This window comes from Mixophyes fleayi, chromosome 11 (genome assembly GCF_038048845.1).
Source record: "Mixophyes fleayi isolate aMixFle1 chromosome 11, aMixFle1.hap1, whole genome shotgun sequence".
Taxonomy (NCBI): Eukaryota; Metazoa; Chordata; class Amphibia; order Anura; family Limnodynastidae; genus Mixophyes; species Mixophyes fleayi.
In genome coordinates, this window is record NC_134412.1 from 75559306 (window position 1) to 75587262 (window position 27957).

Consider the following 27957-nt stretch of genomic DNA (forward strand, 5'->3'; position numbering starts at 1 on the left):
ACCTTGCTATTTCATATGTTTGAAAAATACCATTGCTTGTTCTGAGTTGCTGTTCATAGGTTCTCTGCACCAATTGGCTTTCCATGTGTATCTGTTTTAATAAACATACTTCGTTTTTTTTTCATGCTACATGAAAAAACAGTCAGTATTTATTTAACTTATGTGAAAAATAGAAAACTAATTTCCACCCCTTGCATTGTAACATGGTCTTGTCCCGGAAACTACTTACTCAATTTTTTACTTAACTTTCATTAATGATTAAGGTCCTCTGTAAGTAATGTTTCTCAAGCCCCCTAATATGATTATATGGGTCATACACAAGCAGGACAAAAATAACTCTGCATGGCCCAAATGAATGGGATAGAAAACAGTTAAGGAAGCCAAAAAAAGTAATATCATTTGTTAAAATTTAGGATAGCATATAGTGCCCGTCTGAAATAATGAAAATGGTTATGAAGAGTTTTAAACTATACTCTAGCGACAATATGGAAATAACCAGTTCCTGTTCAGGAGAAATGACTTCTGGGAAATCTTAGTTACATGGCAAACCCTTGATTTGGTTGTATCCATGCATGTGCAGTGCATGACACAGGTCAGCGCTGAGACAGAATCCCACCTACAGCTTGCTCATTAGTTAGTGCAGGATAGGGCTTGTCTGTTCGGCATGTGAATTCATGTACTGTCTTAAGGTAATAACTCCTGCTTTAAGTGCTGCCCCCGCCACTTGTCTCTTTAATACCTTACAGGTGTTATTTACTTTTGAACCAGTCCCATAGTATTACCTGCCGCTGCCCCCCTCCCCACCTCACATAGAATATAATGTAGTCCCTTTAATTAAAGGTTGTTGAGCAGGATTGCTATCCCTGTGTTACACTGACCTCATTGTGCAGAGTTTCTAAGATACATCTTGTTGTTGGAACCATAAGTCAGGTTATTAGATAATGTACAAGTACTGATGATTTGTTTCACCTAATTTATAAAGAAAAAGTATCAGGATAATATTTAGAGTTTATTCCATCTAACTGTGGAATAAATTATGTAATGACTTTTCCAGGATGACTGTACTCAGGCTGCAAAAGTGCATATTTCAATCTGATTTGGAGGTGGCCTCAGGTTACTGTAAGCAATTTTTAAAAATCTTACATGATGTAATTTTATTAGACGTCCTTTTTAATCTAAGATAATTGTCTTCTTGAAATCCTTAATGTTTTAAACCTTTCCAAATGTTCCCAGAATTAGAAACATGAATTCCTTTCAAAACGTAAAAATATTTGGTGAAATATTGCTCTAAGACCCCTTTCAGAAAAGCTCAGTAAGCTGGGTATAATGGTATAGCTCTCACAGGGTATATATATATATATATATATTATTATTGCTAATTTGTAAGGCGTCGCAGTGCTCTGCAGCGCCGAACAGTGGGGGAAAACAGGACCTACATAAAACAGGGACTTATATGATTGACAAAATAAATGCAGACATGAAAACAACAGGAAGGGAGACTGTTCATGAGAGAGCTTTCATTCTAATTGGAAGAGGGCACAGCTAAAATAAGAGGCCTTCATATAGGTGTGACCCAGTGTGGGTAGTATAGGGGGGAGTATGGTAAGCTCTAATAAATTAATGGATTTTCAGCGAGTGTTTAAAGATTTGAAGGCTGGGGGAGAGTCTGATCAGGCATGGTAGTGAATTCCATAGGTGGGTAGCAGCACAGGAGAAGTCTTGTACATAGGTGGTTACCAGAGACAAGGCGCAGGTCAGAGGTAGAGCTAAGAGGGCAAGATATCCCCATCTGGGCATAGCTCACATGGTTTAAATGCTTAAAGGATTTATATGTCATGAGCTGGGTATAGCTCTAAATGGTTCATATGCCCACAATCAGCTAGGTATTTTGTCACAGATTTGTATATGTCCATTATAAGAAGGGTATATTTTGTTGCATGGTGTGTGCCCTTAAGTTACTGAGTATACTTCTTGAAGGGCTTTTATGCCCACAATCAACTAGTTATCACTCTGACAAGGTATGTGCCCGTAACCTGTTATCTCACTCACAATCTGTGTCAATCTGTTAAAAAGACAATGAGACCCATGGGGGAAGAAGGGGGCTGCAATGAGATCTATGGAGGAGGAGGGTGGGCTGCAATGAGATCTATGGAGGAGGAGGGTGGGCTGCAATGAGATCTATGGAGGAGGAGGGTGGGCTGCAATGAGATCTATGGAGGAGGAGGGTGGGCTGCAATGAGATCTATGGAGGAGGAGGGTGGGCTGCAATGAGATCTATGGAGGAGGAGTGTGGGCTGCAATGAAACCTATAAGGATAAGGAATGTACAAATGGGAGAGACACAGAAGTGGCTGCAATGAGATAGATATGAGGGTAACAATAACATAGTTTTTCTCTCTTGTAAATGATGACACTATGCCCTTAATTTTAGACAATAGGGCTCCCCAGTCTTAGGTGCCCCAAGGACCCCAAAGCCTTAATCCAGCTTTGGCTAGCAAGCCTACTCGTTTTAGAAGAAAGGGGGCTCTACAGGCAAATACTACACTAACCCAGGAGTCCCAGGTGTTTAGAAAAAGATTTATGACCCAGGCATGGCAGTGTATATAACACAAAGAAATGATTGCACATTGAGCACAGAAACTACATGCAATAACAACACAACTACATATACAGTACGTGTGATCATGCTTAGTAGACAACAGATGTACACGGTTTACAAATAGTAAAAAGCACAGATGTAATCCCATAATGATTTTGTTCTATCGACCTAAGGGTCATTTCTAAACCTATTACAAGTGCAAATGTTCTCTTTGTCAAAGAGCCAGACCAACCCAAAACAGCTGTGGTTTTTCGCTCTCCCCCATTTTCAGGACTTTCCTCATTGCTTAAAAACCTGCAATATGACCTTAGAGCTATAAGCAAACATTTTTTTTATATTTTGCAATAAATATTGGATTTTAATTTGAAAGTGCCATGCTCTTCTTTTCCTGATTACAAACTGAATCGATTTACCTAATTGAACAGCTGAGAGTACCAGCAATGACTCAGGCTGGGTACACACTATACAAAATTTCTCCAGACGATTTTACCAACGATTAAAAAAAAAAAAGTGCCGATCAGCAGCCGATTCATGTACACACTATACATATTTTACACAATTGACTTTTTCAGATCTGTGCTCTACATCTGTCATAACCATCGGCTGAAAAGATGGTCACTCTGCACACTCTATAGAGATCTATGGACACTGCTTGTCCTGAGTGCATACACACTGCAGGATTGGAATGACATTGCTCCATCGCTGTACGAGATTTTTAGCCCGATTTAAAAATCAAATGAAACAATATGCTGTGCTTTGGACAGATAATCGTTCATCACGGCAGCGTACACACTAGTGCGATATCTGGGCGAACGGTCGATTATCGTTTGAATGGCCCGATATTCGGCTGAAAACACTGTGTCACAAATCGGGATCTTAGCCGCACTTACCTCATCCGCCGCTGTCATATCACGGCTACCTGGGTCCCTTCTGGTCGTCTGCAGCATTCCCATCCTCCACACCTCCGTTTGTAAACAAACACATACTGTTTGTTCTGCTGCATGGGCGCGGCCATCTTGGATGCAGTCAGGTGATCATTCCAGACCAACCAGATTCTGCAGCTGTGATCACATGAACTGATCAGCCAATAGTTGTTTGGGACACCCTATTTAAACCTGCTGCTGTGATCTGTTCATTGCCAGAACAACACACTTCTCTCCAGAGGATAGTGCTTGGCTCCAGTGTTCCTGACTGCATTACTAAGTGCAGTGTTCCTGACTGCATTACAAGTGCAGTAATCCTGTCTGCATTACTAGTGCACTGTTCCTGTCTACATTTCCAGACTACTCATTCCCCTGTTATATTCTACAATCAGCAAGAACATGAGCAAGAAGATCATCCAGGCTGCTAAGTTCTGTTTCACTCCTGCTCCAGCTAGTCCCAAGGGTCCCGAATTGGATCAAGAAATTCAGACGACCGTGACACACTGTAATGTGTAGCCAGCCTCTCCCCTGAAGGGAAGCTCCCAAAAGTGTATACATTGTATAAATAAACAGAGAAGAAACAAGTGGAACTGCTGAGGAATTTGCTCAGATTAGGGGGGGGAGTTGATTGTACATGTCTAGACCGTTAACCAGGTACCTTCATATTAACATTCATGGCCTTCTGCACAAAACCACAGGACTTTCACTATTTACAAATACTTAGTTCAGAAGAGGAACTGCAGCCACAGAATGAACCCGATCACAAATGTTGCTATGGGTATCTCAAAGAACAAACTTACAAAATACACTAAACTAGTTATGTAACACCGCCAACATGAGTCACCAATTATTCAGCAGCCAGAAACTATGAAAACAAAAACCCTGTCTAAAACTCAATACACTACTAATTGCAAAGGGAACAGATAATAAAAAATGTAGCATGCTCACAAAGTAGACTGCAAAGTTGTCTGAAGGAGTGGTAAGGAATCTAGAACTTGCACTTTGTTTTACACTTCATGGCTCCATCATCATCATTATTTATATAGCGCCAACATATTCCATAGCGCTTTACAATTGGGGACAAACATAGTAAACTAATAAACAAACTGGGTAAAACAGACAAAGAGGTGAGAAGGCCCTGCTCGCAAGCTTACAATCTATGGGACAATGGGAGTTTGACACATGAGGCTAAGTCTAAGTCTACATTTTGCATTTCGGCCCAGCCAGGCTGCAAAGGTAAAAGTGACTCATAAGCTAAATGATCCGGTCACACAACAATGTTGGCCAGGGGGTAGTTGTCTTGTGTGAAATTGTGTAACGGGTGGTAATAGGGTAATGTAGTAAAGTTAAGAGGGTGGTTGAGGAATATTATAAGCTTGTCTGAAGAGGTGGGTTTTCAGAGAACGCTTGAAAGTTTGTAGACCAGAGGAGAGTCTTCATTACTATTACCAAGAGTTACACCCCATAACCGGAGCCAATAATCCTACCCCAGCTGCTTATTCCATTACTGTCAATGTGACAGCACACTTGTTGCTTGGCATAGAGGTCACTAAATCTATAGCCCTATTTCACAAGGGCTCATTCACACAGATTTGAGTAGCTGAGAGCAAAATGCTCAGCCTTCTTGGACCATTATTTAAACCTTTTAACACTTTTTTTGCAGTAATGTCATTGCACTATAATGACAATAGTCAACCCCTCCTCCCCCAACATATTTTCTAATCTTTAGAATGCCTTGGTATGAACAACTCCATAGGGAATAGTGTGTTCTACTTTTCATTACATGATTTTAAAAAACAAAACAACTTCCTCTTTAACCATTTGTCTGTATGAGTGTGCATTGTTGGTGTAGCTCTTACAATGTGTTAAACACATCTTGGCCCTTTATTAAAATGAATAATCAAACCTCAGAAAAAACTTATCGTTGCTCTATATTCCAAGGACAAGCAGTGGCACTGGCCTCTGTGTTACCAATGTAAGGCTACATCTCCCTAGAGTTTGAGCCTTTAGAAGCAAAGCAATGTTTCAATGTCGAAGAGGAAAAAATGAAATCTAAAACATGCCGTTTTCGTCTAACGTTTCAAGCTGCAGTCTGTACACCTTGAAGCCATTATTTCCCAAGGAGAAAAGTCCAGCAAACAACAAAAATGCATAAACTTAAGTGCAAACAGATGTGTGTGAGGCAACAGTTCACAGATACAGTCTTCCAAGTCTCTTTTCCTTGATACTCACAGCAAGAGGAACTCAAGAGGCATAGACATCTGAAACAAGGGCAACCTCTGGTGCTCCAGATGTAGCTGAGATGCATCTCTAATCACGCTCAGCCAGTCAGTCTTGCTGAATTGGACAAGCAATATGCTAAATATATTTCAGCCACAGCTGCAGCCCTTTCTTGATGGATAGTCAGATAATGAATTATTTGAGAGCTGTATGTACAATTCATCAGGAGTTAGCTTGATAATTTATGGACTGTTTGGGAATTGATGAAGACGTAGAATGTCATTTGCATTGTCGGCTCTGTCATGGAGTCTAGCCAACCGTTCCTTCCTTATTTTGTGGCATACAAATACGGGTATTCCAATTGCATCATGGGAAGTGGCCTAAACTGCACAAGGGGAAGCAGGATTTAAAAGTGTCCACTTTTTGAATAACACCACTTGATCCACCCTGACATTACCGGAAGCTGGGAAATGAACATATTTGTGATCATTTCCAATCTAGGTGATGGCAGGGTATTACACCAGGATGCTAAAGGCTTATTTACAAAAGTGCAAAACAAATTGTCTTTTTGTGAAGCGTCTACTTTTGCGCATGGATTTGCTGGCCAAGATAGCGGAACCTGAGGGGGTAGCAAAAGTTTGCCACGACCAATGGAAGAAGTTGGGTGGGTAGGGGGTGTTTCTTGGCAGGTGAGAATTAGGGGCGCCTAATTTTACACTTAAGTGGAACGAGATTTCAGTTTGTAGGATAAGATTATTAAAATGAGCTGGCTGGGTGGGGGTGTTTCTTGGGTTATCGATAGGCACACAGCCTATTACTACCCGCAACTGGAGTTCAATTTTTTGGCTGGTCAGAGATTCCAAAAGCCCTACCATGTGCCTATACTTATAATACTATTAGTTCCGCACCGTCCTCTAGCAACGTTGCAGGGATATGCACTTCATGGCATACGACCAGTCTAATAAGAACATTAAACCGCAAAAAAGTTAAAAATATAGAGTGGTAATAAAAATATTCACCCTCTTAGGCATTTTTTCCATTTTATTTTCCGATATCATTGATCAAATTTGATTTACTTGGGAGCAAATTCAAATCGGAGAATAATTGATGGCATAAGCACCCCCCCCCTTCCTCCCTTTCTGTTTTAATTTTTGGTAGAGCCACATTTCGGTGCATTCAGCTTTTCACCTGTGGACACTGCAATTTTCACCCATTCTTCTCTGTAATATTGCTCAAGCTCCATCAGGATGGAGTGGGACCATTGGTGAACAGCAAATGTCATAGTCCCATAAATTATCTATGGGGCTGAGGTCTAGGGTTTGGTTGGACCACTCCAGGGTACTTTTTTTTCTTGCATTTAAGCCTTTTATGTTATTTAACTTTTGGGTCACTGTCTTGCATTAATACAAATCTCCTCCCAAGACCTAGGTCTCTTGCAGTCTACAGCAGGTTTCTCTCCAAAATTTGAGTATTCAACTTTCCAGTCCCAGAAACATCCCCACGGTACAATGCTCCCGCCAGCATGCTTTATGGCAGGGATAGTGTTCTTGGGCTGATGCACAGTGTTAGGCTTGCTGTCACACACCGGGCGATTGGGCCATACACCCGATCCCCGGTACGCTTACCTGCTCCTTCCGTCCGCTCTGGGCTGGGCACCGCCGTCTTCGCTCCGGGTCTGCGCATGCGCAGACACGTTCTATCAATTTCCTCGGCCTCTCTCCCATTGGCTGGAATTTTGGCTCCAAAGTTTAAAAGGCACCTTCTCTGTATCCTCAGTGCCTGTTCTTTGTGCTACCAACTTCATACTAGACGTGGCTCTCTTATTCCTGTTTGTCTGCAGAGCTGACACTCTACTACAGTGCTTCTCCTCTGTTCCTGGGGAAATCTGCTGACTACTGAGCAAACACCTCCTAAGTGTTTCTGCCGCCATTCCAGTGGTAACCAGTCGTCTGCAGAGCTAACACCCTACTATTGTTTGCCATTGCTAACCCTCCTGGCTTGTTCCTCTAAGAAGTTCCGCATAGTTACTCATATTAAGGGCCGCGATCTGCGAGGAAGACACAGCTAAGTCTAAACCGTCTTGCAGCTGGTCCCTGGTGAATACCGTCTCCTCGTTAGACTCCGTGCCTTACTAGGGTGTTGTATCTAGATTATGGCAGGGTCCTGTCCATTAAACCGTTCTGGCACCAGATTCGTGACACTTGCACTACATATGAGGCCTAACACTGAGAACAAAAAGTTCACCCTTGGTTTCATCAGTTCATAGGATCTTCCTCTACTTAGTATGAGGGTCTCACATGCTTTCTGACAAACTCTAAAGTGACATTTCATATATATTTTCCACAACAATGTTTTTTTCTACCACCGGCCCATAAAGTACAGATTTGTGAGGTGTCTGGGCTATTGTTTTTAGGATATTGATGTTCCACAGACATTTCCTTTCATCGCTGCCATGGAATACTGTAACTTGCCATACACCTCTTGGTGTGCTCGTTAGGAATTGCACTTCTTGCACAGTTTTGGAGAACAGCCTGTGATAGACAAATTTGCAATTATGCCATATTCTCTTCACTTGTTTATATTAAACTTGAGATACCCTGAGGATATTAAAAGTCTTTGAAATCCTCTTATAACCTCCTCCTGATTTGTCTCTCAGATTTGCTATGAATGGTCTTTGATCTTCATGATGAAGCTCTAAGTTGGAAATGCACTAACCAACTGTGGGACCTGTCACAGAGTGGGGTATTTATCTTTAAACCAATTTAAACACTTTAATTATACACAGATGTATTACACAATTACATCATTAAGAAAATGTTGTTTTTTAATATTGACATTACAGAGTATTTTTCATTGCTCAAGAAGTAGGAAGTCGGGGAGAGAGATAGGGAGATGGTCTTATTATCTGTGTTTGGAGAAAGTGGTCTATGACCAATGCTGTATTAGACTATCGAGTGAAAATTTAACAATTTCTTACAATACACAGCAAACTCTTCCACCTCAAGTGACCAATGATATGCTCTGGAGGGCAAACTGTGCAAGTAAAAAATTGTTTTGGATTGCTAATTGTATGCAACAATAGTGACATACAGCATTGCTGCAGTCTTATTATTTATGTACTATGGAACTATATAAAATACGTAGAGAGGTAATCTATAGGAAGAAAATAGGACTAAGTAATTGGAACGCTGCGGTGCTCAGAATCATAACTCTGCTTTTGGAGTATCACAACCTTAATTTAATTTACAAGTAGAAAACGGTCCTAGAGTACCGGAATTTAGCTAACATTAATGAACAGTGGGAAACCATGGTAGCGGTATCAGTATAACTATACACATATCAGCCATCAAAATGAAAAATAAAGAAAAGTAATAATAATATAGATGGAAATCATTTTCACACCAGAATCAGTCTATAAATGGGGTTGTACCCTTCCTTGCACTAAACAGGCGATCACAGTGTTTACTATGATTGGCTGTGACACTCCGCAAAGACTGAAAAAAAAAAACAGGGCATTCCAGGTCAAAGGGTCGGCACATGATTGTATGAGAGCTGATCAAAGGCTGGAATGTTTTCAGTCAGTTGTGTTAAAGGACAAGCAGAATTCCTGATATATCCTTATAAAAGTGAGGTGCTCAGCCTCCATATCTAGATACTAAGGAACACTTCCACTGGTATCCCCTTCTGCAACAGAGGAACCAATAAAGGAATGTGGCTTTAACAAAAGATGCTCTAGCGTGGAAAGCTTGTCAGAGTTAAGATGACACTTCATTCTTCAACATAAAGTGGCTGCAAAAACGTGACAGTGGTTGGGCTGAGCAATAAGTTTTTCACATGAGGTCCTCCATCATCATCATCATTTATTTATATAGCGCCAGCAGATTCTGTAGCACTTTACAATTGGGAACAAACAGTAATAACACAATACTGGGTAATACATACATACAGAGAGGTAAGAGGGCCATGCTTGCAAGCTTACAATCTATGGGACAATGGTTTGATACACAAGGGTAAGTGCTACATCATATTGAATATTTGTCCAGCTAGAATGCGAAAGGTTACAAAGTATTTAGTGGGCTGTGTGCTCAGTCACACAACTATGTTGGTCAGAGGGCTGTTGTCTTGTGTTAACTGTGTAGAGGGTGGTAATAGGGTAACCTAGGGAGATTAAGATGGTGGTTGAGGAATATCATAAGCTTGTCTGAAGAGGTGGGTTTTCAGTGAACGCTTGAAGGTTTGAAGACTAGAGGAAAGCCTTATTGTGCGAGGGAGGGAATTCCACAAAGTGGATGCAGCCCGAAAAAAGTCCTGTAACCGAGAATGGGAGGATGTTATGAGAGTGGAGGAGAGACGAGAGATGCAGATCTTGTGGAGAACGGAGGTGTTGAGTTGGGAGATATCTTGAGACAAGTGAGAAGATGTATGTCGGTGCAAATTTGTTGAAGGCCTTATATGTTAGTAGAAGAATCATATATTGGATTCGTTGAAATACAGGCAGCCAATGTAGAGACTGACAGAGTGGCTCAGCAGAGGAGGAACAATTTGCAAGGACAATCAATCTAGCTGCTGCATGCAAAATAGATTGTAGGGGCGATAATAAGCTATTTTGGATTGTGAGTTGTCATTAATTAACACTGTGATTCTACTGGACCTCAATGATTTAAATAGTCAACCTTAGGCTAGGTATATACTGGAGAATTTTCCAACTAATGCTTTATCTACAACCATTGTACCTGCAACTGAAGGTCCGATCGGTCGGGCGATTCATGCGTACTCACTAGACACGTTTTAAACGATTTGTGGAAGACCAACCTTCTGGAAAATATCAAGTCTGATTTTGGGAAGACCAGTAAGGAGGGAATTACAATAAGCGATGCGGGAGATGATAAGTGCATGAATTAAAGTTTTTGCAGTGTCTTGTGTGAGATATGTGCGTATTCTGGAAATGTTTTTTAAATGTATACAGCATTATGTAAACATAGAGTCGATGTGGGGAACAATGGTTAGTTGCGAGTCAAGGATTACACCTAAGCAGCGAGCTAGTGGGGTGGGATTTATGGTCATGATGTCAACAGAAATGGAATTGTCAGGCAAGAAGCTTCTATTGTTGGGTGGGAATATTATTAATTCTGTTTTTGAGAGATTGAGTTTGAGTTGATGAGAGGACTTTCAAGATGAAATGGCAGAAAGACAGTCAGTAACGCGAGACAACACAGATGGTGAGAGATCAGGAGAGGATAGATACATTTGTGTATCATCCGCATAGAGATGTTTTTGTTTTGTTTATGTGGTGTTTTATATATTTCATGTTTTTGAGTAAATATTTTTTACAAATTGTTGTCTCAGAGAAAATATTTTTGGAGTGTGTCTTTGGGACAGGAGGGGATTTCTTAGCGCTGCAATCTTTTGGTTTTATTTTAAAATAAATCCTCAATAGGAAGACAAGTGGTGCGCCAATATTATGTCCTCCTACCAATTTAGCAGCAGCACTGCTAATAAAATCATGGGCCTAAATTATTTATTTACTGAGCAAATTGTAAAACCAGCCCCAGAGCTAGCCAGCCTGGCGGTAATTATCAATATAAAGGGGAGACTAGCAGCATGATTGTCACCATTATAATGATAACCAGCTCCCAGGCAGGTCAGAACAGGACTAGTGCCTCCTCTAGACAAAGGTCTAAAAGTGGTGTGGTCCCCAATTCCTAGAGATTACCAGCTTTGTGCTGGAGAGCATTCCTGACCATTATCCCCTTACCCCTCTAGAATGTAAGCTCTCAGGGCCAGTGTCCTGTCTACCTTACGTCTTATGTTCATCTGCCTCGTACTTCCCTAATCTCATGCCTTATGCCAGAGGTGCGGAAACCCAGTCTCTAGTGCTACCAACAGGTCATGATTTCAGGATTTCTGTCTGTAGAAACAGGTGCGATAATTCTGACCCAGCCAAATACAGTAGATTTAACTCACCTGTGCCTGACCTCCTGAAATAAAATAAATGGGGAATTGGAAAAGACATAAAAACATATATAAACCTTAAAAATACACAAATGAAACAATAATTACTCTCCATTTAATGTTACTTATAGTGCTGGGTGCTTGTTTGTATATCAGCAAATGTTACAACCTACCACAGCCACTATGTGTGAAGTCTTGGCTGAGTAATTATCCTGATTTATTTGGCTTCCTGACATGATTTTTGGCTACGCCCCCAATCCTCCCAACCACATCTGCATTTGGCTGAGGCTATGCTCCCAAGCCGCCAGCCCCTGGCTCATTTGCACTGTCCCAGTAAAATAGTTACAATTGGGAGGTATGTTCCTTATCTTTCTGACACCAGAACTATCCAATATACACAAGTGGGAAGCAGAGATGTAATAATGCATCATACTTCACTGCTTACTTTTGTAAATATAGTTTATATTGTAATGTATATTGACTAGTTAGTTCAATTTTTAATGTTGTATGTATGTATGATTTTAGTACTCTGACTATAAGATTGAACTACCTCTTTGTTGGAATAATCTCTTTGCTGGATTAATCGTCAACTCTTGCGGGCAGCATGGTGGCATAGTGGTTAGCACTTCTACCACACAGCACTGAGGTCATGAGTTTGATTCCCACCCATGGCTTTATCTGTGTGGATTATATGTTCTTCCTGAATTTACGTGAGGTTCTTCCGGGCGCTCCGATTTTCTCCCAAAATCCAAAAACTTACTAGTAGGTTAATTGGCTGCTATCAAATTTACTCTATTTTATGTGTGTGTGTGTGTGTTAGAGAATCTAGATTGTTATTGGTGCAGGGACTGATGTGAGTTCTCTGTACATCACTGTAGAATTAGTAGTGGTATATAAATAAATAAATAAATGATGATGATGAACTCTTGGAATGCTCATGTAAAGAACTATATGTATTTATTTTCTCTGAGCAACAGTTGAATAAACCAGTTGCAAAATTACAAGATAAAATATTCAATGTCATTGCTAAGGAGGTATCTCTCATAAACAGCACTAAAATTGCTTTATTCAGCAAGTTGAAGCACACAAAATAAAACTGTTTTGAAGTGGTCAATAATTCAAGGCAAAGGAGGATTTAAGCATTTTTTTTTTTTCAGCAGACGTGGCAAATGTACAGGAATCATGCTGGCTTAATGCAGGTATGATATTTAAGGACCTGTGAGCAATAACACTTGCATTCACTGTGATATAGGAGTAGCAAGTTAAATGCCGCTAGACAGGAATGATCAAATAGCTGATAAATTGCTGGCAGAGGTTAGTTATGGCTTCTCATGGATGGTGTTAAGATGTAATCCTGGAGGCACTTATCGTTTGTGACCCTGTAACCATATATGTAAAGGTAATCTTTTCAAGGCCAACGCTGATTGACAGGTGCTTGGCTCTGTTTTAAGCAAGAGAATTCCCCACGGTACCATGACTTGTAAATCTGCAAATGCTAAAGGGAAACGTATGTCAGGCAAAAAAATAAAAAGCATTTTGTAGGCCAGTTGTTTTCCCCCAAGTACTTACATAAAGAAGGCTGCGTTTCTGTTATAACTACGTGCTTGCGGGCCACATACTACTTATACAGGTCGTGCTGACCACAGATTAGCTGTGGATGGCTTCATTTGCCCAAAGAGCCACCAGTAGCACAGCCCTGCTGTAGGTAATTCACTTCCTGGAAAAGGCCAGGAAAATATATTATACCCAATTATACCAACAAGATTTATACGCAGCGATAGAATTTTTTTTTATTGGGCAATTTATTAAGAAAACATTTTATAATAAAACAATTTTTGTTGGTACCCCTGGCTAACGTCGTTCTGAGATGGCATGAGCCATCGGTGGGCAGTGATGGTACTTGAGATGGCTGCCCGCCGTTGACAGCCTTTAGCGGTCAGGGGCTTTTGCCAACTAAGGAGAAGACCAAATCCTGCTAGAACTCCTGTTTTCACACGGTTTAGGGCTTATCTTCCTTTAATAAATAGACCCTTAATTTTGTAATATGTTTCTGTAAAGATACCTTCATAATTGTTAAAACTGGTACCTAAGGGACTTTACAGACCTTGCCTACCGGAACTGGCCTTAGAATCAAAGCACCATTTCAGGGGGCTTGGTAAGTATATAGGTTGAAGAATGTATACCTTTCACCGTGTGTACTGGAAGAATGTCAGCATCACCTAATTAATAACTTCGTTCAGAAAAACCACTTGCTACAGATAACAACAAACAGATGTGTGTGAAAACCAGGCTATTTATAAGCCTCAGAACATTTAATGAAGGCCATTGCCACAAATAGCCTGAGGGGCACCATGTGATCCAGATGGGCGAATAACATTCCCCCTTCCCCATGGGACAGGATGGCAGCGATACACGTCCAATCAGAACCTGGCTGTAATTTTAGTCATTGTGATGGTTCCCTACATTTATTTCAGCTCCTTATTGGAGCAAGCGGTACAAGCACATATTGGGGAACAGCTATATTGGAAAATGGGTAGGAAGCACCTCATTGTACAAAAGTAGGGTGAGAGGTTCTGTATACAACCCTCCCTCCACCAAAAGTGGCCAATCTCTTTAAATAGCCAGCTACATTTTGCATTCCGCACTGTTGGCCAGATCTGCAGCAGAATCTGTCATAAGCACACGTTTCACAGCCATTCTAGTTTAATCAAATTAGAGTGCCCTGCAGGGTTAGCATTGTAGCAATTGTATATAATGGACTTGAATATCTGAGGTTTATGTAATACTCTACTCTGCATCAAGTCATGGGATGTACGATGTACACGGCTACAAAGATGATTCAGAGATACAGTCTGGGATCCGGACAAAAACAAAATAAGAATCCTGGTGTAAAGGGTAACGTGAACGTAAGCCAGAACACAGAGCAGTCAAAGGGATCATTGCTCCCTATGACAAACATTCTCAAGTTTTTGTTTAGTTTGGACTCCAAGGGTCGGTGTTCCCTTATTCTGGATCCCAAAAGAGGCAATGCCTATTAGAATTAGAGATGCTCAAGCTCGATTCTCCAAAAACCGAACACACCGGAATTTAGCAGATCCGAGCCGAGTCGGCTCGGTACTTTCGCACGCTTTCGGAATTGAAAACAAGGCAAAACGTCATTGTTACGTCGTCGGATCTCGGATCTTGCGAGTTTTGGATCCTATAAGTACCGCCCTCCACGGTGATCTAACGCCATTTCACAGAGGGACACAGAAGGGGTAGCACAGTTTGTAGAGCAGTTGGGCAGCGTTATAGGTAGAATAGAAAGAGGAGGGGCCAGCAGTGTTCTTCAAAGTCTACAGTGACATTCAGGAGAGCTCCACTGCTAATTGTCATTGCTGAAATAGAATTAATAATAGGTCTGGCAGGCTTGGTCTTCTAAATCTGCAGTCCCATAATGTACAGTGTTATATAGGTAACACACAAAGAGGAGAGCTCCGTTGCTAATTGTCATTGCTGAAATACAAATACTAGGGCTGGCAGACTTGGTGTAAATCTGCAGTCACATTGTACTGTGTTATATAGGTAGCACACAAAGAGGAGAGCTACATTGCTCCATTGCTAATGGTCATTGCTGAAATACAAATAATAGGTCTGGCAGGCTTGGTCTTCTAAATCTGCAGTCTTTGTTTGAAAGTGTATGAAAATAAAATTGTGACCTGTGAGGTGGTCAAAATTGACTGCAAATGACTTGAAATTAGTGTTATTGAGGTTAATAATAATGTAGGGGGGGGGGGGGAAGCAGAAATAAGTGATTTTAGCACAAAAAAAAAAAGTTGGGATTTTAGAAAAAAATCGGGATCCAAAACCAAAACACGCAAGGGCGGTTTTGCCAAAACCAAAACACGAAGTTAATCGAGATCCAAAAAACAAAATCAAAGCCAGAACACGTGGGTCAGTGAACATCTCTAAGTAGAATGCGCAAAGCATGAAAGTGCATGTAAAACGCGTTAAAATCCATTCCTAAATCACACGTTAGTTTTCTTGTGTTTTTACCCATTTTCGCAGCGGATATGTGTGAAGGAGCCCTTAAATTAAATATCTAATTAGTTAGGACATTCTTGTTTTATGCTGGAAGGAACTGATTTAAAAACATATTTACAAAACGTTTTCAAACATGTTGCTTTACAGGATAATGTCTTCTTAAGTTAGTATTTATTACCGTTTATTATATTATGCTGGATATTTATTCATTTACATCCATTCCTGCCCCATTGGAGCTTACAGTCTAAATTCCCACACACATACTCTGTTAAATTAACAATATGTTTTTGGACTATGGTAGGAATGGAGCACCTGGAGGAAACCCATGCATAAACGGGGTGAACCTACGAACTTCACACTGATAGGGTCCAGGTCGGAATCAAACTCATTAAACCAGTGCTGTAAGGCAGCAATACTAACCACTGTGCCGCGGTGCTGCCCAAATTCAACTGAGGCCATGGATCTTTTTTAAGTTTTTTTGGATATTTAAACTAGTATTTCAGGCATTCGTGTTAAAAGGTTATTGCAAACCGAGAACTTCCATGTGTCAATAATTAGCAAGAAATCTATTGCTCATTTGCAGAAAGGAAGTGGTCAGTGAAGTGGAAGTGTGGGTGATGCTTAAATTAAGGGTTATTTGGTAAAAAAAAACAAAAAAAACATTGTGCTAACAAGCAGACAGTAAGTTATTTTTGTGATTTTTGCAACAACAGTAATGTATTGCAGAAAAAGGGAAGTACTGCTTGTGAAAATCATATTTTCCGTGCTGAATTGTTGAAAGTACAATTTTTACCTGAGGTGAAGTGCAAAAGGTCACGCAGAGTTAACGCCCTGCCAAATTTTTTTCTCCAAAACAACTTTAGAAGGTAATAATTTGTAAAACGACTGAGTAGCTTTTTCTCTAGAAAGAAACAAACCTTTGGGTACACCAGCTGCAAAGAAATCCCATTGCTTGTTTGCTGACTAGCATTTTTAAATTGGGCCTACCATAACTAACCCGCACAATGGCAAATTTTACAGCTAAAAAGAGTTATCGCTCAAGTTGGGCACAGACGTGGTTGGCAAAATTGGAAGAGATACTGGTATTTGGCATTGAACCGATCACTTCTGGCACCATAATAGCCGGTTTGTGCTGGTCAAGGATGACTATATCATAATCAAACCGAGGAGGGTTTCCTAGTGCCTGGAAACCCCCATCCAAGCCTGGGGCACTGTATAATTGAGGTGGCTGGACCCTGCCCCCGCTTCACACAGCTCTGCTTGAAAAGGGAGAGCTGCGTGCACCTAACAGTAGTGCACGCAGCATTGCCCATGTATATTATGGGGATAGGAAGAGTTGGAGAGCAGCCAAGCACTGTCTAAAATTATAGACACGCCCCCATGCATGCTGGTCACGCCCACTGGCTGTGTGGTGTGGAAACCCCCCTCTACAAATCCTGCGTTTGCCCCTGTATATACATACGGCAATTAAGTTAATCCTTTGAAACTAACATCTGTTAAATAACTTTTTATTTTATTTTATTTTTTTAAGTGTTATAAACTGCAAAAAGCTTAATACAGATATGTCACGATAATTAACCTGCTATTTAAATAAAATAAACACATATTCTATTTGGGACTGCGGCTTTAAATAGGTTTGTGAATGAAATACAGTATATATCACATCCACATTAATTTGTATGCAAGTTTCAACATGTTTTTTATGCATGATGATGCTATCACTTCACCATTCATTAGGAACTCTTGTGTACGATAAAAAAAAAATAGCAATTCCTTCATTGTATGAGGATATTTGATGTCACAGCTCTGTGCTGTATATATGACAATTTGGCCTGAGGTGCTATGGTTTTATATTGTCAACCAAACGCCACTGTGACAAATTATCTCTATAATTTATACTGCAGGATAGATTACCCCACATATGTGAGTCAGCTATACATGATAGAAGCTGACAGGTTATACATTTTTATAATTCTATTAGCATATGAACAGTGCATAGCGTTTTAGGAATCATTGGACTAGTCTACAGCATAAAACATCATGACAAATAAATTAAGTCTGAAAACTCATGTTTATATATTATATTACCATTTATTTATATAGCGCCACTAATTCCGCAGCGCTGTACAGAGAACTCACTCACATCAGTCCCTGCCCCATTGGGGCTTACAGTCTAAATTCCCTAACACCTAACAAAGCCAGACACACAGACTAGGGTCAAATTTGTTAGCAACCAATAAACCTACCAATATGTTTTTGGAGTGTGGGAAGAAACCGGAGCACCCAGAGTAAACCCACGCAAACACGGGGAGAACATACAAACTCCTCACAGATAAGGCCATGGTCGGGAATTGAACTCATGATCCCAGTGCTGTAAGGCAGAAGTGCTAACCACTTAGCCACCGTGCTGCACAAGCATAGGTGCACTCCCTCATTCCGAATTTGGAAACGCAACTGAATATTCCTAAGTAAACTGCACTAAATGACTAAACTACTGTTACGTCAATCAGCACGAAATATCCTAAATTAACAAGTAAATCCACATGATTTGCTACTGTGTTTTTTAGTCCCAAAGTGGATATACCGTGGTTTTTCAAAGATATTTTGACTCAAGAAAAAAAGAAAACGCTAACATTTCTCCTCATGTAGATATTTTATTTATAGACTTACATGGATGTAAAGTAGCTTAATTTCTAATAAATAAATGAAAGCATTAATTATATAAAATGTACGTTTCCTAAAAAGGGTAGTGACACTACGATCTCAGACGCTCGCAGATTGAAAAAAAAAAAAGATTTTTAGGCAGTCAGGGCTGTTGGTCATTTTGGGCCAATTTTGTCTAAGAAAATAAAAATTGCAAGATTGTGTATTTGGTCCCCAATTAAGCTGGCATGAAGGGAATCAAAGGACATCACATAGAAGCACATGATATCCCAAAGCTGTACAGGCCCTTATAAAATTTGTCATTGGAACCCAATAATATCTAGTAATGCCCAAGTGCTGTATTGCATGGTGGCATGCAGTGGTGGGATTCAAATAAATTAACAACTGGTTCTCTGCCCTAATGACTGTTTTAAGTATGCAAAAAGATAAACAGAAAGGTATTTTAATATTTTGTGCAGTTAATACTCAAATAAGAACAATAAAAGAGGTACACAAAACTAGATTATGTTATAAGAAAGAGTTTTAAAATATGAAAGAAAAAATATTAAAATATTATATAAATATTAAAATACCTGACAAAAAACTGTTATTTAAGATATTTCCAGAGAAGTCATGTGACAGGGGGTAGGAGAGGGTGTGGTGACGTCGTCGCGTCACCATAGACCCGTCCCCATTATAAAATGCCGAAATTCACGGCATTGAATAGTGGGGGTGGGGCTTAATGTCACGATTAAGCCCCGTCCCTGCTATTCAATGCCGTGAATTACGGTGAATTCGGGAGGTTTGCCCTAGTCTGGGAGGACTTCCCAAAATTCTGGAGCCTCCCGGGAATTCCAGGAGAGTAGGCAAGTATGATGCATAGTGTAAGATGTTGTACCTTATGTCTTGTATTGTGCTAGAAGTATGAATATGTACTGTGTACACTTGAATATAATGTGCCGTATGTTTTTTGTACCTTTATACAAATTAAAGACACTTTTTTCAGTCAAAAATTGGTCCATGGCTTTTCCTCGCCCATAATCCGCCTGAACTGGGGTAATAGCCCCATCTTCCTCTACCATAATCGCCATTGCCCAGCCGCAAAGGGAAGCCCTGGTACTTTGTCTTATTTCTTTAATAAGAAGCTGTACATACTTACCAACTTTTCCTCGTTGGCTTCAGGGAGGTGGGCATGCGGGGGCGGAGCTTGACGAATCGCATCATTTTGACCCCACCCCCTAAACAATTTTGGCCAATTACAGCAGGGTGACGCGATAATTGCGTCATTAAGCCCGCCCCCACCACTTATCTATTGTGGGGGCGAGAACCTGGAGGTTGCCCTGCTCTCCCGGGAGGTCTCCCAGAGGAGTCTCGCAAACTATGCGTTAAAGAAAAGCAGCTAATGAATCTCCAGAGACTGAAGTGTCTTTTACATTTCTGTCTCCATTACTGAAGTCATGTTGTCTTACCTGTCAGTCTTTTGATTAACTCTTGGTCTCCATGAAAATAGCCACCTCCATAGGCATCAATACATGGACATAGGACACAATTTCTGAACCATGCCACAGATGGCGAAGCCAACCACGTCTTGTACTGGCTCAGCATCAGGGAGAATGACAGACTCTTCAGGGAGTGAGGGAGATCACCCCTATTTCAGGGAGTCTCCCTGACATTCAGGGAGAGTTGGCAATTATGAAGCTGTAGCCTGAATAAGAAGGGTGCACCTGCCTGGTATATGTATTACATTGCACTAAATCCATTGTAAATGACAAGGGACAGTGAAATAACTGGAATTAACATTAATCAGGATGTGCCTCATACTCTGGTGAAACTAGTGACATGACTGCTGCAGACTCTGCACATGCCCCATATACAGCTTCCCTCCCACACACACACACACTGAGGGGTGTACACCGAGCTGTCCTCATAGGCCGCACAGTGCCGGCTGTCACCACCAGGGTCCGTGTACATCTTATTATGGCTCCTGGTAGCATCACTTTATTAGCAGTTAATCACCTGGCTGCGTGCTGCGAGTCTGTAATCAGGTTGTAGCATGATTATAATTAACTGGCAGCGGACAAACATAACAATACTTTTAATTACACAGCGCGATTTATAGCACAACCCCGCCAGCAGCGCTCCACAGAGCTCCATCATTACTTCCCAGCAATCCTCCGCTCAGATCACCGGGGCTGATTGGTAACTCGTTCACTGCCAGAGTGTGGAGTTGCAGGAAGTAATAGCTGAGCCTCAGCCCTCGTGTTTGTTGCATTCATACATGTTTTGCATTTATATGACTATGTATGGTGCATGTCTCATGTCTTCCCCCTGCCTTGTAGGTTGTGTGCGCTATGTCTGAGGAGAAAGCTGCTAAGCTCAAGCTGAAGAGGAAGAAGTGTGTAACCAAAGCTCAGGGTGTGCAGGATGCAGAGGTCAGGCTGCAGCCCCCACCAGCATGGGACCTGTGAGTTGTGTCTGCAAGCTTAATATAATGTCATTAAGTGAACCAATGACGTGACTTGTTATAAACGTTTACAGTTTTATAAAATACAGGTAGTGGAAGGATTATGGTCCTATTTATTATATACTACTAGGATTAAGCAGGAAATGCACATTGTGTGACCGTGTTACTCAGCCCAAGTGCCAATCCACTCGAGAACTGACCAGTTTGGCTGCACACATGGGTATGATGATATTGGACACTCGGGCTGAGTGGCCAGATCGCTTCTGGTGTCACTATGGCATGTTAGATGACTGGGCACACAGGGTTGCCCACACTGACTGACATGCTGGATAATAAATTCTAACATGGCCATGTATTGCTGTTGTTTAGGAGCCACAGAGACTGTGATATTGGCTATTGGGGCATATTCAATTCTCTGCGTTTTCCGTGGCGTTAAAACTGTTACCGTTATTACGGTAATGGTAAGCTGGATTTCAGCTCGCGGCTCAGGGAGCTGCGAGCTGAAATCCAGCGAGAAACCTACCGTAATAGTATATATGTGCACTACTACCGTAATAACGGTAATAGTGCGCGTGCCGTGAGATTTTTGCCGTTTTCGCCAACAATTGAATATGCCCCAAAGAGTCTAATTTTTCAGTGTTTGTGGCTGCATAAGTCTACTGCGAACTCCAGGGGCCTGATTCATTAAGGATCTTAACTTGAGAAACTTCTTATTTCAGTCTCCTGGACAAAACCATGTTACAATGTAAGGGGTGCAAATTAGTATTCTGTTTTGCACATAAGTTAAATACTGACTGTTTTTCATGTAGCACACAAATATCAACTTTAAATTTCAGTGTACAAATAAGCTATCAAGTATTTGTGTGCTACATGAAAAAACAGTCAGTATTTAACTTATGTGCTGAACAGAATACTAATTTGCACCCCTTGCATTGTAACATGGTTTTGTCCAGGAGACTGAAATAAGAAGTTTCTTAAGTTAAGATCCTTAATGAATCAGGCCCTAGGTGTTGTGGAAGTGCTTCTTTCAGCGTGTCCTGGGAGACATTGGATGTTATTTATTAACAACGTGCAAATGTGCAGTAACGCACAGCACTAGTGACTGACGACTCCATAGGACTAGTGACAGGCTGCCCCTGGCCTCGGCAAAGGGGGACCTGAAGACCCTTTTCTCTGTAAGGGGCATTATGGCACCGGTGGATGGGGGAGAACTTGGTGCCTTTTGGAGAGAGCCCAAAGGACCAAGCTCCCTGCACAAAGTGAGAACTGCACTGGGTGATTGGAGTCACGCGCCACTGGCTTCAATAAAAAACAAAATATTTCAGTTTGTGTGTCACATTCGCCATGTTGTCTTGCACTCATGGCTCATTTAAGCCATAAATAAGGCGACAGCAGTATTTTCAGAGTAAAATGGAAACTGCGTGGTATTAAAGTGGTATGAGTTTGGACTTTAAGGTGCCACAATGGGTGTGCTTTGTACATAACCTCCAGCATAGCTAGCCATATTCATGACAGTGTAGCTGGTCCATTCACTAGTAACCTCACAAAGCCATGGCACACTCTGCAATGTCATTAATTCCTAGTGTATTGATAGGCTGAATATTGGCCATGTTCCATTTTCACACAATCGTATAAATATGCCAATATTTATTCAGGCCTAGAAAGATCTCAAAGCTAAACGTCAAGCGTGAACGCTAGGTGTCGTCAGTTTTGTAAAGTAAAATTTGCAAGTAGCCAAAATCACTAAATCCAACTTTAGGACATCTGCCTTTGTTCATTTAAATGTTTCTGTTCAGCTTGATATGTCTTGAGTAACTCATTAGTTAGGGGAGATATTTCTTTATTATATTTGTCACTTTTGTGTGTTTGAAGCTTTTTATTAAATTGATGGAAGTGCACCTAGAACTGCCTTTTCCTGCCGAAGGGTATCTGGAATATGACGTTTCATTATGAGACTTCTAACGGAGAATTCAAGGCTTTTTGCGGGGTGAAATAAGTCATATATGACAATCATTAGAGGGCTAGAAGCTGCAGGATAAGATTCGGAGAACTGCATGTGGCCCTAGGGCTGAGTGGTGCCCTTCACTGTTCTAGGAAATTAATAGCTAGAATCTGATTGGTTGCTATGGGCAACACCTCCACTTTTCCACAAACTTTTGCAACCTTGCAGACGACTGTCTGTAAATCCCCTGTAAAAGTTGCTGCATGAAATTATAAAGGAGCATTTGTTCTGGGGTCTTACCATTTTGCTTTTTACACTTTTACTGCTGACAAATGACCCTCAACGTTTGCTAACATAGCATGTCCTACCCAGCAATGACCACCAACACGTTGTGTGAAATGTTCTATGTTACACAGGCCAAAGCTCCGGCTTAGTCTAACGGCACATATTACCTGCCACATTATACCAAGAGAAGACAATAAATGGACAGGTGTAGGTCCCCCCCCATGTACATTACAGGCTTGTATTCTGCTTTCAGAGAGCAGGGAGGGGTAGTGAGTCAGGTAGATATATGGCTAGGCTTTGGGAATCATGTTTGTTCAATAGTTCTTAGTATGGCCTGGTGTAGCAGGAATGTGGATTCCCCTGCCCGGTTGAGCAAATAACTAAAAACTGATAATACATTTTTAATTGTATTTTCATATCAGTTGTCCTTTAATTTAATCGATCATTGCTCAATCACAGGTATGTCTATCAGTGATACCATCTTGTGGAGTTTCCTCTGAGAGCAGATTTTTTGTATGGCGGTTCTAAAGCCTTTCATCTTCTGTGCGGCATAGTTTCACAAGGTCACTTTTCAGGTTATTATACCTGTTGCTCTGTTGTGACAGCCTGAAAAGACCATGTGGAAGTAGGGAATCCCTTGACGGGTGTCATTGAAGAAGGGCGGTGAGTGAACCATAAAGAGATCGGAAGTGCTTCTTTGTTTTGGGAACGTCTCTCACATGACTGGATAACGTGAGGTGACATAATGTTATGATCAGAGGACACCAGATTTAAAGTTCCTTCGGTGACCTCCTTAACTTTTTTTTTTAGATCGCCACTGGCTGTAAACACCCGACCATGACCTGATCTTCAGCATATAATATTCTTCAGGATTTTTAGCTCAATGTCTTGGAACAAAGGCTGTACAAGTTCTGTGAAAAAAAATAAATAAATGAGCTTTGATATGTTAAAAGGACAGTCTACGTACAAGGGCCTTAGGAGTATATGTCAGACCATAAACGATATATGCTGCATTCATAATCCATCACCGGTTTCCCTTAACGTTTAGACTGATAATTTTAGCACACAATCAATCAACCCTCTGTATAGCTCAGTTAGTGTTCTGATCCACTCCTATTAATGAGACCAGACTTCTGTGAAATTACATTCTGCCTATCTTGTCATTGTTTCAGTTAGGCTGTGTAACTGAAATCGCACATGCTAAACAGAAATCCCTATTATGCACTGATGAGACCCAACAAGGGTGAAATAGTCTTGTTTCTAAACCTTTTGGCTAAGAGTAGTACCTGCCCTAGTAGGAGGGAGACGCTACAGTCTTATGAGACAGGCTACCATGGTTTGATGCCAGAAGGCAGGTGGTAATTGGTGCCTGTGCGCTCAGGGTAACCGGTCCCAGAGGTGTCCTGAAAATGCACGGGGTTTGGGGATTTAGCATAGCCCCGCTTACCATTCACTCTGGTGGGTCCGCTCCCTCCTTCTATGTTCAGACCTGGTGGCTGAGAAGCAGGCAGTGGATGCTACCTGGTTACTCTGATTTGTTTAAAACCTACTTGGAGCCTCCAGGCAGGATCTTCTGCCTGCCTCTCAACCGCTATGCAAATGTATGTATTGTGCTGCTGGTGGAGGGGGTGATTGATCCAATCACCCCCCACCCCTACTGGATCTGCCACTGCCCTCACCTAGCGCAGAGCAAGGCACTAGCACAATGCACTTGTCAACCTTTCGTCACTTTTTATTTCTCGGTCCAGGCCGTTTGGCTGAACCAAAATAATTTTTAACCCCACTGTGCTTTAGAGCCTATAGCACTTTTATTTATGTATTGACACTAGTGTTTAGCATTTGTATAAAGTTTTTTGTTTTGGTTTTGTCTGCACTGATCAAGGGGTTTTGGTTCAGAGCCTTATTGGCGACCCTCTCCCCAAGTTTATCCTTCTGGGGGGAGCTGAAGACCCATTTATTCAGGGGAAGCCTCAGGAAGAAAGGGGACAACCCAAGCCTTGGAGCGGAAGTAGTCTTGAAGACCCTTGCGACCCCTAAGAGATCTTTATGGCTCTGGAGGTTGGGAATGTCAAGGGGCTGCCCCTAGCTTTGGCAAAAAAGGGAATTCGAACACCCTTGTCCCCCCTAAGGGGCCTTAAGGGTTTGGGTGATGGGAAGGAAGGGTCAATATGCCTAAGCACAGGCTTTTTGCACGTCACTGGGAGATTTGAAGTGCCACACCTCGGGCTTCAATTAAAAGGTAAAACGTCCAAAGGGCTGCCATGTAAATTTGATTTCCCAGGAGTCTGCTCTCCTGAATGGGAGTGGTATGCACATAATATAATCCCTACAGTGCAGCCTCCCAAATTCTTCTCATAGTTCATGTAGTAAATAAGTCTGTGATTCATTGTGTTTTTGGCTGCTTTTTCCACATGTGCTCTTGTATTATTGGGAGTCTGTTTTTTTTTTTTCTTTCTTGCATTGTATGTGGAAGACATGGTAATACGTGACTACGTAATGTAGTTTCAGTTCCCTGATAACGGACATCTGTAACTCCTCTTATATCCGACTTCCAGATGAGAAAAGAACATAATTGTAAATTGTGTCTGTTTACTTACCGCCCTTGGCACACAATTAACAACAGACTTGTTTTCTTTCTTATGGTGATTTTCATTTAAACCTGATTAGAGAAGCCTGTTAGGCCGTTAAATTAATTACATTTCTGTGCTGTTATTCTTGTCTCGCAATACACCTTGCACGATGATGGAGGCAACCAGGCTTCAAACCGCGGCGGAGTGAAACAAGTCTAGCGCTTGTGACATTATAGAGTACGCAGACTTTCATTCCCTCTTAAATCTACCTTGATGTAAGACCGTGTCACTTCCAAGAGGGGCGAAAGCCTGGTTCAGCAGTGTGTGAAAGAGGTCAGATGATGTGGGAAGACAGCTGTCAACCCAGCGGGCCTCTGGGAAATAAGACTAAAAACAGGAAACCCCAAGATGATTGTTTCATGTTTACGCTGCCAGAGGGAAAGTGGTACTTTCATTTTTGTTATGATGTTTACTTGGATATAATCTTTTTTGTTGCAAAAGACTGTATTGTCTAGCTCTGTTATATAACATTTTATAACCCTGCAGTGACTTTCTTTGATGAGCTGGGCCAGATTTTATTCAGAAACTGTTATATATATATACATAACTGAACTTGCGAGCAGGGTCCTCTTACCTCTGTCTGTATTACTCAGTATTGTTTTATTACTGCGCTATGGAATTTGCTGGCGCTATATAAATAAATGTTGATTAGGATGATAACTGGGCTTTTCAATGAATGCAGGTCTTTTTCTTAGAGAGGGTCTTTAAGATTGGGCTAAATTCATGTGTCCTCATATTACTCTTACCTGACGTATTCGGACATGGGGGGTAAATGTATCAAGCTGAGAATTTTCCGGCGGGTTTGAAAAACCAATCAGATTCTAGCTATCATTTATTTAGTACATTCTACAAAATGAAAGCTAGAATCTGATTGGTTGCTATAGGCAACATCTCCACTTTTCAAACCCGCCGGAAAACTCTCCGCTTGATACATTTACCCCCTGATCTCAAATTATTACTTACTAAGTATTTGTTTTTCTGTAATAAGTTGTTTGATCCAGTAGTTGTAGGTAGCGACAGGTACTTGGAGGTAAAGTGATCAACTGTTACTGTTTGGTAAGAAAATTGTGAGCAGTCCTGGAGATTTACATATTCCTAATCCAAGAACATGATTTCATTCTACCATTCCATCTTTAGATCTAACTTGTAATGTCATCCACAAACCCACATATGAAACTACAGTATATATGAACACAGCACCCCTTCCGCAACCAGTGACAACCATTCAGCTGTCATAGTTTAACACTGACCATAGTATCTTTCTCACGGGCAGCACAATGCCAGGTAACATTTACAGCACTTTGGTTGTGCTTCTTCACTCCCACTATTATGTACACCTCTAAAACCACCCTCCACACTCCCGTCTTTTGTGCCGCAGGTGACATCCTTGTCACAGTTGCGAGCGCAGACCTATTTCTCAAGCCTTGTTAAATAAAAATATATTGTGTTACAATTAATCAACATTGTCATGGAAACTTGCTCAACGGCAGCTCAGTGCTGCATAGTTTAGTAAGTGAGGCCCTAATGGTCTCTCCAATGCCTGATCCTATAGACAAGGCATTGTTTGAACCTCTCATAATGTATTTTTGTACCGAGAAATTTGCGGCTTCTGCATCGCATCACTTGGTCCCCGCTGAGAAACTGCTCTATGATTACAATTTGAAGTAGAATCGCAGTTGATAAATGATAAAAGAAATGTAGGATCAGTCACCTTGGTTTAACCTTCCAGACTAGAGCCCGAGCCCCGCTGTGCATGCTAATTCTGGATTGTTTATGTTTAATGTTGGTGTTGGAGCGTCCCTTGGCCCTTCCTGACATTGCTCCACGTTTCCGGCAGTGGCAGTGTAAGCTGATGGGCTATGACAGAACTGGCACTTGGTGCGAGCCCTTTCTGCTTGTGTTCATGGGTTGACTGCATTTCATCTCTTGCAGGAGACAGGGCTCCACCGGTTCCTGGTTTGACGAAATTGATTTAACTGCTGCTGAACTGATGTGGAAGGGGGTGCTGAGCGCTGTATATCCAGACCTACGGAGCATGGGCTGGGGATCTGTGCCTGCTCTGCCAGACTTCAACACTAAGGTGCGTTACTATGAAAAGATGTCGTATACTCTCTTCTGTAAGATTCCGTAGCATTGTCTCTTCTTTACCTTGAAAGACAAAACTATGGGAATCTTTACATGAATGAGGTTTCTGGCGCTTCCCAACTTCCAATGATGCTGCTGAAATCATTAACCCTTTGGTCACTGGGAGGACGCTTGCCTAAGCATTTTAAATAT

The 27957-nt window shown here is 41.3% G+C and overlaps 1 protein-coding gene across 5 annotated transcripts in view; it reads left to right on the plus strand.

Moving 5' to 3' along the window:
- Window positions 1-27957, plus strand: part of FAAP20 (FA core complex associated protein 20) — a 78299-nt gene that overhangs the window by 44501 nt on the left and 5841 nt on the right. The window contains exons 1-3 of one of the 5 annotated variants that reach the window (XM_075189575.1): window positions 19980-20318; window positions 20699-20823; window positions 27613-27760. In XM_075189575.1, the coding sequence (XP_075045676.1) occupies window positions 20199-20318; window positions 20699-20823; window positions 27613-27760 (393 nt within the window). In that variant the 5' untranslated portion in view covers window positions 19980-20198. The other 4 variants (XM_075189576.1, XM_075189577.1, XM_075189578.1 and 1 more) reach the window with 4 other exon arrangements.